This window comes from Loa loa (assembly GCF_000183805.2).
Source record: "Loa loa unplaced genomic scaffold supercont3.448, whole genome shotgun sequence".
Lineage (NCBI taxonomy): Eukaryota > Metazoa > Nematoda > Chromadorea > Rhabditida > Onchocercidae > Loa > Loa loa.
Genome location: NW_018108628.1, coordinates 19,304 through 31,533, shown reverse-complemented (window position 1 = coordinate 31,533; position 12,230 = coordinate 19,304). Strand labels below are relative to the sequence as shown.

The 12,230-nt window shown below is 26.1% G+C and overlaps 2 protein-coding genes across 2 annotated transcripts; both read right to left on the bottom strand.

The window, feature by feature from the left end:
* Positions 1-1,848: 1,848 nt before the first annotated feature.
* On the bottom strand, positions 1,849-3,536 carry LOAG_06988 (hypothetical protein; the record flags this gene model as incomplete). Its single annotated transcript, XM_003142521.1, has 5 exons — positions 1,849-1,960; positions 2,287-2,403; positions 2,851-2,993; positions 3,162-3,378; positions 3,478-3,536. The coding sequence occupies 5 exons, from the start codon at positions 3,534-3,536 to the stop codon at positions 1,849-1,851; spliced, it is 648 nt and encodes a 215-aa protein (XP_003142569.1).
* A 401-nt stretch (positions 3,537-3,937) lies between these two features.
* Positions 3,938-10,940, bottom strand: LOAG_06987 (hypothetical protein; the record flags this gene model as incomplete). The annotated part of the gene is made up of 16 exons (XM_020447309.1): positions 3,938-4,158; positions 4,598-4,725; positions 4,894-4,983; positions 5,124-5,280; positions 5,681-5,816; positions 6,112-6,300; positions 6,724-6,993; positions 7,166-7,279; positions 7,610-7,711; positions 7,962-8,062; positions 8,452-8,643; positions 8,912-9,139; positions 9,505-9,783; positions 10,133-10,262; positions 10,361-10,549; positions 10,788-10,940. Coding segments are annotated over 16 exons (2,679 nt in total), but the record flags the coding sequence as incomplete, so codon positions are not given.
* Positions 10,941-12,230: the final 1,290 nt, after the last annotated feature.

Below are 12,230 nucleotides of genomic sequence, written 5' to 3'. Positions count from 1 at the left end.
GACAAATGAAGAAAGGACGGGACGGAGTTGAGGAAGGACGAAGAAAATAGGCATACCTGTGACCAGTTGGGAAATTGTTTTTCTGTTGAACTCGTTTCTCAGCGATACAGATTTATTCGGGATGTAATATTGTTCTTGCACAGGATTCCTAGTTAGCAGCATAAAAAAGGGTATAAAATATATAATACATGATATTACATGATGAATTGGTAAGCAGTGATAAGTGAGTTATGCAAAAAGCCAGTAATATGATCAACTAACAAACTCCTTGTCGTTGCCTTGGACAATAATTTGACTGTCGGTTAGTTGATAGGTCGTTGAGTTGGAAATATATTATGGGAATGTATTTAGCAAATAGTAAGAGTACCGTAGATTGTTGTCCAATGGTGGCGGATATGCGAAGATGTCGTCGTTTGTGGTTCAGTCATGGAGAATAAGTGAAGAGGATCTATCGTAAACTGTCTCGAGATTTTTTCATATATATATATATATATATATATATATATATAAGGATTAGGGAGAAGTTTTTAAGTTCCATCAAGGCTATCATGGAGTATCCATTGTATAGGTACGATGTATATGGCGTAAATATGAAGACGTTTTTTTGTTTTATGCTTTCCATATCTTCTTCATTGCTTTAATTTTACAAAATTTCGTCATCCCGTTTGTCGGATATTATGAAAATTTTGTTTGAACATAGCTTTAATTTCGGTAATCCGACAGAAATGATTTTCGGATTATATCGATATTTAGATTATTGTTCATTGATATTGATAGCAGAAAATGGGGTGGGGGGAAAAAAAAGCAAAACAAAAGAGTAATGAAATAACAAAATGCTGCGATGTGGAAATCATCAGCATAGTTAAATTTATATTTTTCAAAAGTTTTATAGATTTTGATGCTAAATTGTTCTTATCGGTTTCAACAAAACCGGATATAGTAAATTAAAGACGCTCATTGATCCGATAAACAATACATGAGAAGCATTTTTCTATCCTACTAAAAACCATAGTCATCAAAGCGTTTAACATTTAAATTAATAAATTCTTCCCCGATGAACATTCAAACATTTTAAACCAAACTAAATTTTATTTTTCCAATTACTTTGGACGAAAGAGAGAGAGAGAAATTTTTACAGAAGTATTATAAAATCTACAACGAAAAAACATAAGCAGCATTCAAAAATTCATACTCCACAAATTATGCCTAACAAAAAAAATTTTCAATATCAATCAAAAGTTCACTGCAAAAAACCTTTATCCTAATATTACAATGATATCTTGTGATTAAATACTGATAAAAGATTGGCAATATTGATTTCCTTCCTAATGTCCTTATTAATACATAAAAAAAGTATGCATTAAAATGATAAAGAATTCAAGATGAGTCACCGAAATCACTTCGTCTTATTCCAATTCATTTATTCAAAATAATTAATTACTGGAATTAAGGACGACTAAAGAATACATTTCATTTTTTTTTCGCTAAGATAGATTTATTTTCTTCGCAAATATCATTTAAATTCACCATACGATTGAGTTTGTTATCACTGATATGATAATACCTATATGCCAAAGTATAAGTATATCATAATTGATCTATCTGATTCCGACATGCTCTTTTTTTTTCTTATCTTTTCAATATCCGCTCATCTATATAATTTCATTTAGATTAATTGCAATTTTTGCTAAACATTTATCCACTTATTGGTCATTAGTTATCACAAACTATAAAGTAGTAATTAGTTATCACAAACTATACAGTATGATAATTTTGATAAGTTTCTTCTTTTTTTTTTGCCCTTTTCTTTTTTAAATGGATGGTAATAAATTTTTTCTTTTTTTTTGCTCAGTCATTATTGGCATAACGTACCCGTTTCATTGTATCATCTAAACCTACCAACATTTTAATTTCTTGAGTACTGTAGATATTCTCATCTGTTGCATTTGGATATTTTTCCCTGAAAAGTGCATTTCTTTTTTCTCTAAAAAATTAAAATTAAATTAGCAAAATATGAAGTTTATTTGAAATTTTTGAAAAAAAATGAGAAATGTTTTTGGTATAGTATTTATTGGAAATTATTGAAATTTTGTTTAGAATAAACAGTATTATTATTGTCGTTGAAATAATTCATCTCTGTGCTTTTTAATATTTTAAAATTTTAAATGCAAATAGATGATCAAAGAGGAAACGATAAAAATTGTAAATGGTTGGAAACTTAAGGAAATTTTTTAATTTATTCTTTACCAAATTTAAAAGAAAAATTATTCTTTAAAAATGTTTAACCTTAAATTATGTTGAACTGATTTCACATATGCTAATGGTTGTTTGTAACGATTAATTTTATTCATTGATCCTGCTGCTATCTTCTCATCTTCATACATTTTCTTCTCACGTAAAAATCTACAATTGTTACTCTATTTTAGCATTAGGTAAGTAAGTATTACCTAGGGAAAGTAATTATTTCAGGGAGATGATAGTATCATCTCACCGATTAGCGCATTAACATGAGATGATTAATAGCTAATAGTTTAATTATTTGCCAGATGATTACGATAACTACGAAATTCTTTGCTCCAGGCTCGAGTAGCGTCAATGCAAAGCATGCAAAGTTGATGTAAGGAATATCCAGGAATTCTTGATATTTTTAGTAAGCATACGAGATTGATTGCAGTATGTTTACTGGATTTCCAAAATACCGAATATTAACTATCGAAATGAAGGTGAGAGACATTATATTGTCTTGGTTACTTTCAAAACAATGTAATTAATGTTTTCAAAAGTAATACATTTCTAAAATTTATTAAAAATTTCTCAAATTTATTTCTGTAAAAATTGAAAAAAGCCTACTTTGAACGATGATAGCATAGAATTATAGCGAATACGATCAGTACAGAGAGGAGTAAAAATGTGAAAATTGTCAAGAGGAGAGCTGCTTCACGAAGACGTGCATATGGTATTGTCTCAGATAATTTAGTCACATCAATTGTATGCTAAAAAAGAAATTTTTATTAAAATTAAGAGAAATAATGATAAGAAATGTTTAAAAATTAATTTATTTTAATCGTTTTTCTAAATAAATTTCCAAGAATTCAATTTCTTTTTCCTTTTTTTCCTTTTTTTTTCAATAAGTAATTTCAAGAAATTCAAAAAAGTTTTACCTCTGAAAATGCACTTAATTTTGGTACTATGCCTTTTGGATTTAAAGAATTTTTATCAATAATTGATATGGCTTGATCAGCTAAAATAAGCGCATCATTTGTCCGATTGATGCATAAAAATTGCGCTCGTACTGCTTGTCGCAGCAAACGTCCATCAGAATTGATATATTTTACATTGAATAATAATACATCACATTCACACAATTCACCAATATTCCTAAGAAATTTTAATCATAATTAAATTAAAATTTTTATCATTTAATTTAAATTAGAATAAATTTATTATTTAAATTATAAACAAAAATATTAAACTAACTCAGTTAAATTTTCTAATCCATTAATATTCAAATTTTTAGCATTCTCATCGATATCCATTTGTACGATATGTGATGTATCATATATCCATACCGAAACATAAGCAACACTTTTTAATCTTATCAATATTTAGAAAAAAAAAAATCATTTTTGAGCAGTAACAAAAGATTTAATTTAAATCATTCAATTATTAGAGATGTGTGATTTGTATTCTGTTTATATATTTATATCTAATTAGTTTCATTTCTCCTAGCTAGGTAATATTTGATGAAAAATATAAAAAGTATTTCTGTTTGGGCGTTAATTTTTCAAAGTTAATTTTAATTAAAAAAATTTTCGATCTTAAACATAATACTTAAAAGATATCTTCCCGCTCATTGTTGCGAGAAGATTGGTTAATCATTTGCAAAAAGCAAGAATAAAATTTGAAAAAGTTTAAAAAGAAATTTTTGAAAAAAAAATTATACCTTCAATTTAGTGGTTGCAACATGAGAAATGATATCAGAAAGATCAGTACTTGCAATACTTGATTCGAATACACCACCCATTGAATCATACGGTGATTGTGCTAATCGTACAATTCCGGATTTCTCATCCACATTAATGAAACCATTTGCTTGCCTAACTCGATCCGCATATCGATAAATCGTTTCATCGATTCGATAGCGTACCAAATCAGAATCTAAAATATTATCGAAGAATCTAATATATACAAAGTTATCAGAAGATGAATGATTCATATTATAAATGAGTCACCAACAAATATTTTCTTCCATTACCGCGAAAAAAGCTATGATAGCAAAATTTTGCAAATAAAATCTTGCAAAAGTTTGAATTTTATCCTTGTAAGAATATCAAAATATTGATTAATCATTGGATATTAACTATTAAACAAATCATTCAATAATGATGTGACACTTTTGAATGACAACATTTAAAAGTGACAATATAACTTAGCCTAATTAGACATTCTTTTGAAAGATTTCAAAAGTTATCATTCATTATTATTATTACTATTTAATAAAAAATGAATAAGAGAGGATATGAATTGAGTAATGAAATCATGGTCACCTTATATAGATACACATATATCAGATATCAGATGATACGAATAATCTCACTTGGTGAAGAAGCATTGATCAAATCTGGATCCATTGCTAGAACTTCAGCAATTTTCATCCCTGTTATTGCATTACGTGGAATTGCTTTTTTATATATATTACTTTCAAATATTGGTCCATTATCATTTCTAAAATAAAAATTACACTAATTAATGTTTCAAACTTTTTTTTTTAAAAAAAAAATTCCACTTCATTTTTTTCTCATCTTATCTCATTGTTCGTCTTCAAATAATTAATTCAATTCCTGCATTTTGATCTCTTTCGAATCTAATATGTTGAATAATTGAAAAACTTACACATCTAATACCATAATTTGAACTGTAGCAAATACGACATTATCCTCAATAGCTGGTGGCTCTTCCGAATCGGTTAACATTATACGAAGCCTGAAATTGAAACACATACTCAAAGAAGATATGAATTTCGAAATTTGAAGTGCTACTTAGAGAAAATATGAGGCCTGAAATTAAAAGAGATATTCGGAGAATATATGAAGCTTGAATTATAATGATTGAACTATACTTACTCATAGAAATCTTGCTCTTCTCGATCCAATTCATTAGCTAACTTCAAAATGCCATCCGTACGACCAATTGTAAATTTTTCATTGTCACCTTTCATGTGAAAATAAACCCTATCATTGATATCTCGATCAAATGCTCGAATCTTGGTTATTAAAAGGCCTAAAATTACACGCAGACAAATTAGGTTTAAAATTTTACTACTGCTTAATCATCCTAACATAACTTTAATCTATCAGTTGATCTATAATTAGTATCAATGTTAATCAATTAATTGATAATAAAAAAAACAACATATAATAATGTATATGATGTACATGTTTATGAAGGATAACTACATCATTTTGTGTTATTTGGAATAGCAATTCAAAATTATTAAATTCTAGGACTTGCATTAATTTCATTAATCCAAACGGATACCTTATTTTTTTAGCTAAATTTAAAAATCATTTTAAATATTTTGTCCACGATAATTTATAAATTTACATATAACTGATAAATTTTCATCATTATCACACATATCATATCAAATATAATTAGATAAAAGAATGAAAGAACATACCAACATTTTCATCCTCCCGTATACTAAAGAAAACATTGCTATCAATAATTTCTATTGGATTATCATTTTGATCAACGATACGAACTTCAACGTCTAATTCCACAAATAAATCTCCGCTGAATGCAGCAATTACAAGCTGTAACAAAGATAAAAAATCAAATTTAATTGATAAATTTTTTATCATACTTGAAATATGTAAGAAGTTATCAGCGCTTATGGCTTCATAAATTAGCATAAATGAATTAAGTTGACATTAATTATAACGGATAATAATTAAATATTAGACTGACTTGATGCTAATGGTAACAATAATAAAAACAAATTCTGATAAGAGAAATGTTCTTTTTTTTTTAATAATTTTTAATATCACCAAATTTTGCTATATTTAAAGATAATTCAAATTCGATATTTTTCTACAATCCAAAACTTACACCATATCGATCATTTTCCTCGCAATCAAACATTTCTTTAGCTTTCAATTCACCTTTTAAAGCATCAATTGTAAATAATTCTGTTTCACCAACATATTTCTTTCCATTCCATATTGCATATGTTACTGGACAATCCTTACTTGATACTATACCTTCGAATTTTGCTAATATTGAACCCGGAAATTCGTTCTATAATTATTTCAACAATTAATATGCAACAATGAAAATGATCTTAATTAAAATAGATTTACATATTTGAGAATAGTATAAGTAAGAGAATTATGGTTATTGAAATCATCTGATTGATCACTTTATTCCAATGGAATCTTCATCAAAGATACGATATCGATTGTTAAATATTCCTTTTTTTTTTGCATCCTTAATTTTTATAATAATTTTAATCTTTCTGATCAGGACAGGATGACAATGACAATTAAAATTTTAGATTTCTCGTAATATTATTTTGCTATTGGTTTTATCATTCATTATATGACATCTTATTAGTTATTTAGAATTTTCAAAAATTTTATTTAATTCCTGAATAAATGAATTAATTAGTTGAAAATCATGCGAAAAAAAGAAGGAAATAATGAACGATAACAGTAAACTTACCTCATTTACATAAATGACATTTGGGACAGTTTCTGGAAAAGTTGGTTGACATTTCGAAGTTGGTAAAATAGTAAGAAAAATGGTAGCAGATGCACCAGTATGTCGATCATCTCGTGCAATAATCGCAAATTGATATCTTCCTTCTAATCCCAATAATGGTTCTACATTACGAATGCTACCATCATCATCAACATGTAATAATGATGATAAAGCTGATGATTCACTATTCATCATTAATGAATATTCCAATTTTGAATCATTATCAATTGCCTGTAAAATAATGAACATTTTAAAACGAAATTTAAATTTTATTAAAAATTCAATTTAACCGTAATTCAGTTCCAAAATTTTTATTACATTAGTAGCTGGCCAAACTAACTTTTGTTAAATAATTTAAATAATTCCGAATTCATAAGTCAATTAATTTTTGCTAATTACATACCGGAACATTTGTTATAAATGTATTTATTGGACTATTTTCCATTACTGTTGCAGAAAATGATCGTTCAGGAAATCGAGGCTCAATATCATTTTCATCTAACACATTAACCGTTATCTGATAATGATAAAATCATTATATCATATTCATATTATCATAGATTTTTACAAATGTAACGTTTAATAATTAATGAACAATCAATATTAGCTAATTTATCAATGATCTAATCATAATATTTTTGATGTAATTTTATTACCAATATTAATTTATTTAAATAATTCAAAACAATATGGTAATAAGTTAATTTATCAAAATTACAATTTTCAATTCTCAATTCCATTTTCATTCATGTATTTTTCATCTTCTTTCGATTAAATTTCTTTGTTACATTTATCACAAATCTATTGAAATCATTAAAAATGTTTTAAAAAGAAGTATATTACCTACCGGTAATAATGTAAATGGTCCATTATCATAAAAAGCATTTATGACAAAATGATGAATGGATTTGTTCTCGTAATCAAGCGGTAAAAGTATACGAATCGTACCCTACCAATTAAAAAAAAAAAAAATTAAAAAGTAATTTTTTTTTTTCAAAAATATTTCAATAATTTTTAAAATTATATTTATTACTGTATGTTAGATATTTACAACATTTTCATATCATAGTTATTTTAATTTGCTATAATATTTTTAAATTACACTTTAAAATTTGATAATGTTTAAATGTTAACAATTAACAAACAAATTGCTCATTGAGAACTTTTCTTCTTTTTTTTTTTTTTAAAAAAAGAACGACCTTTTTATCAATTTCGAAATAATTTTTTTCATTTCCAGTAATCATATATTTAATTTCGGTTGTGGTATTTGTGGATTCAATTAAAGTACCCACAATAGTTCCTGAAAATCATTACAATTTGATTTCTAATAATGTTTGCATTTTGACATTTCACTTAACGAAATTCATACAACATAATCAGTGAAAATCTCAACAAAAAATTACAATTGATAAAAAATAAATGAATAAATAACAAATGGAATTCATTTCTAAAATTTTATATTTCATATTTTATGCAAATTAAAAAAAAAAAGTCTGTTTAATTATTCACTATTAATACATATCATGATCATTTTCCTGGATTTCCCTTATCCATCTCTAGTATCTCCTATAACTAATAGTTGAAAATATTTTCTGAACCAAAAAAGATTCATACCTGAAATCTAAAAAAGTGTTTTTTTTTTTTCAAAACAAGGAAATACAATTATTACAAAGAAAAAATGATTTTTACCACGTGGGGCATTTTCGGTAACGTTGAAAATGTAGGATTCATTTGGAAATATCAGAATACGTTGCTTCATAGATGGCATAACTTTGATTAAAATTGAGGTTGAACTTGTCACCTGCGTGTTTGGATCAGTGGCGATAATAGTAAGATTATAATTAGTTCCAACATGTAATTTTGCTGCTGTTGTTATAACACCTATAATAAAATGTTTAATGAAAGTGACACCCTATTTGGGTAATTATATTAATTGATTAATTGATAATATTTGTAACAACATTGTTTAGACCTTGGAATCGTTTAAATTAGTATAGCCAAACTCTGTAATATATTCAACTAAATGTTAGCATTCATTATCAATTTTCACTTCTATAAATCAATGATGCTTTCCGGATTAATTTGATAAAATTAATTTGGTAATCAGAATTGACAATTTAGTAATTGTAAATATATAAATGAAAATGACCTGTTATTGGATTTATGACAAAAGCACGATGTCCTTTCGATAATGAATATACAACACGATGATTTCCCACTAAATTAGCCGGAAGTGGTTTGACATTTACAGTATAGATATAAGTGCCAGCATTTGTATCTTCCGGTATTTCAATAACTGATCGAGATTGATCAAATTTTACAAGATCCGCATCTGATATTTGCTCTTCCGGTACTATCAATTGGACTAATAATTCCGCTGAAATTACAAATATTTGCAGAAAATATTTATGATATACAAAAAAAAAAAAAGTTGATAAGAGTAACATTTCATTCTTATGAAGTTCAACTGATAATTCGTAAACAAATGGTTAAATGATTATTTCCTATCAATCTTATCAAATTTTTATATCTTCATAATCATTGATCATTGTTATATTCATTATTAATTCAATGTCTAATTGCCAAAAAAAGAAAAAAAAAATGTAGAATGTTTAACATTTTCTCTTTTCAAATAATCACAGAGAACAGGAATAGTTGAATGTTCTATGAATTAAACTATAAAAAAAATTAAAACCTGATTGATTGATATCATTTAAGTAAAATGAAGTATAAAATAGTAACCTTTATCATCCGGTTCATCCGGATGGCTCATATCAGAAACGCTAATGTTTGCCCAAAATGCCATAATGGAAGTGTTTTTAAAGCTTTTCGCAAGTTGTAATGTTCCATCGTTGAGACCATTTTTACGAAAACGGAAATGCTCGAACAATTGGGAAGAATCCGGAAGAACATTGCCAAGATCATTATAAGCTTTCAGTGAATTTATCGAATATACTACTTTTGCATTTGGATCAGCATCAATTGCCGTAAATTGATGAAGTATTGTTCCGGCACCATTTGCTAAAAAAAAAAAATAAGAAAGCGATTTAGTCCTTGTAACAAAAAATTTATCATCTTATTAAAATCTCATTATCTGAATTCAAGAAAAAAATTTTTAAATGCAAATTTTATCGTTACACTTACTTTCGATTTGATATGCAAAAGTTGAAAATTCTTCGTTAAATTTATTTTACAAAAAATTTCGAAGAATTAAATAATTAAAATGGAATTATTTGAATGAAAAGTTCGGTCATTCTTCGATGCTTGCTTAAGCTCTTTTGCTATTTTGGAAGCATAAATAGTTTCGGCATAATGATAAAATGGAATGATTTTACGTATAACAAAATATATTGCTTATTTAAAAACTTACTTTTGTTAATTGTAACTAAAACAGGTTCTTTAATTTTAAATTTTGCTGGTGAACTTCCTAAACCAGCAATTAATACCTGAACAAGTGCTACATCAATATATGGTGGTGAACTTTCATCAATTGCTATAACCTGAAATAATTTAAAATTTAATTATTCAAACAACAACTTTTGAAATATCCGTAATTTTTCAAAAATCTTTAGCAAAAGATGATAAACAAAGATATTACCTTTAATTCATAATTACATGGATCTTTGCTAAGTGGACCATGATAAGAAATCCTCCCATTGATTGGATTAATTCGAAATAATGTTGCACCACCTTCAGCAATATGATAAGTCACATCGCTATCTAAACTTTGCGCAAATACCTGTCCAACAAAAGATTCACCAGGTTTTGCCGCAAATGCATAAATACTCTGAAAAAGAAAAAAAAACAGAAATTTTGCGAAATTCATTAAAATATCTAAATTTATTAAATTATTTTTTTTAATTTTTTTTTCAAAATTTATTAAATTTAAGTAATTTTATTTTTCAAAACATTCCTAAAAATTTCCAAAAAAAAAAAAAAAAGGAAGAAATCGTTAAAAAAGTTCATGTTCATATTTCATTTATTTTTGGACGAAACAAAAAAACAAAAAAAAAAAAAATTTACACATGTGAAAATTTTGGTGCCATAATTTGTTGATCAATGATTGGATTGAGAGTAACCATGATAATTATCGTATCAATAACATTCTTTCCATCAGTAATTGATAAAGACATATTGAAATGTTCACCAAGATTATCTACAGTCAATAGTTCACTATTCTGAAATTCATTTTAAATTCAATTTACCTAGCAAGAAACAATATGTTTGATGATAACAATAATCATGTCGTTAGAGGATAAGTCATCAACTGCATTCTTGAAATTCTTCAAATTTAATTAAATTTAAAAATAATGAGTAAATAAAAATTGACGAATAACTAAAATTAAATAATCGAAATTGGAATATGAAAAAAAGAAAAAGAAAATGTGAACTTTTCGAAATTTGATTATTATAATCATTCATACATATGAAATCAAATATTTGTGCCATTTTTGAAATGTTAAATCTATATTTGTTTTTTTTTTATTTTCTTATACTTTAATACTGACATAAATTCAATTGAAAAAAGAAAAAAAAAATTGAAGGAAAACTTGCTCGAATTGAAAGAACACCAAATTTTTCGTTAATTTCAAAAATTCGATTATAATCATTGAGAATAAAAATGAGATTGATATCATCAGGATTGTCAACTTCTATTAGCAATGGATTATTCATCTGTGATTTTTCTTTAATATTTAATGGAATCACAGATTGTTTAAAATGTGGTCTTTGTCCATTTTCATTAGCAGTAAGTTTGATTGATACTGGTACATCATATGATTGTTTACGATTATCAATTATTGCTCGAATCATAAGCGCAAATTGTCGTGGTATTTTATGACATTCTGATGGACATTCCAAACTTATCAATTCAATGATATTATTATCTTTTGGATCCAATGAGAAACTAAAAGTAAACGAATATTTGAATATAATCAGTGATTTGATGCAATTTTTTTTTTTTGTCATTAATTTTATCAAATTTAATTACGTTTTATATTAACTTTGTATTGATAATGGAATGTGAAAGGAGGCTTGATACATTAAATTTTATTAAAGGTAATGATTTATTAAAAATGATGCCCTCTAATTAATTAAAATCTTATCTCTTACAATACTATTACTACTCTCAATGAATTCCTTTTTTTTTTTTACTTATCCATAAAAACTTACTAATTTGCCATGCTGCCATATATGGTATACTTAATATCTTTAGCTGAAATTCCACTAACCAGCTGAAAAATACTTCATTAATGATGATTGACAATTTTATCCCATACAAATTAAATTTAATATTCCATGTAAATAAATTTAAACATTTTTTAAATTAAATTAAATAAATTATTCACAAGTTAAATTAAATTAAATTAAATTTTTTTCAAAATTAAATTTGATATCACAAGACATTTTTGGTAAACTGTACGTATTCATACGTGTATTAGACGTGAAATGCGCAAATAAATGACGTA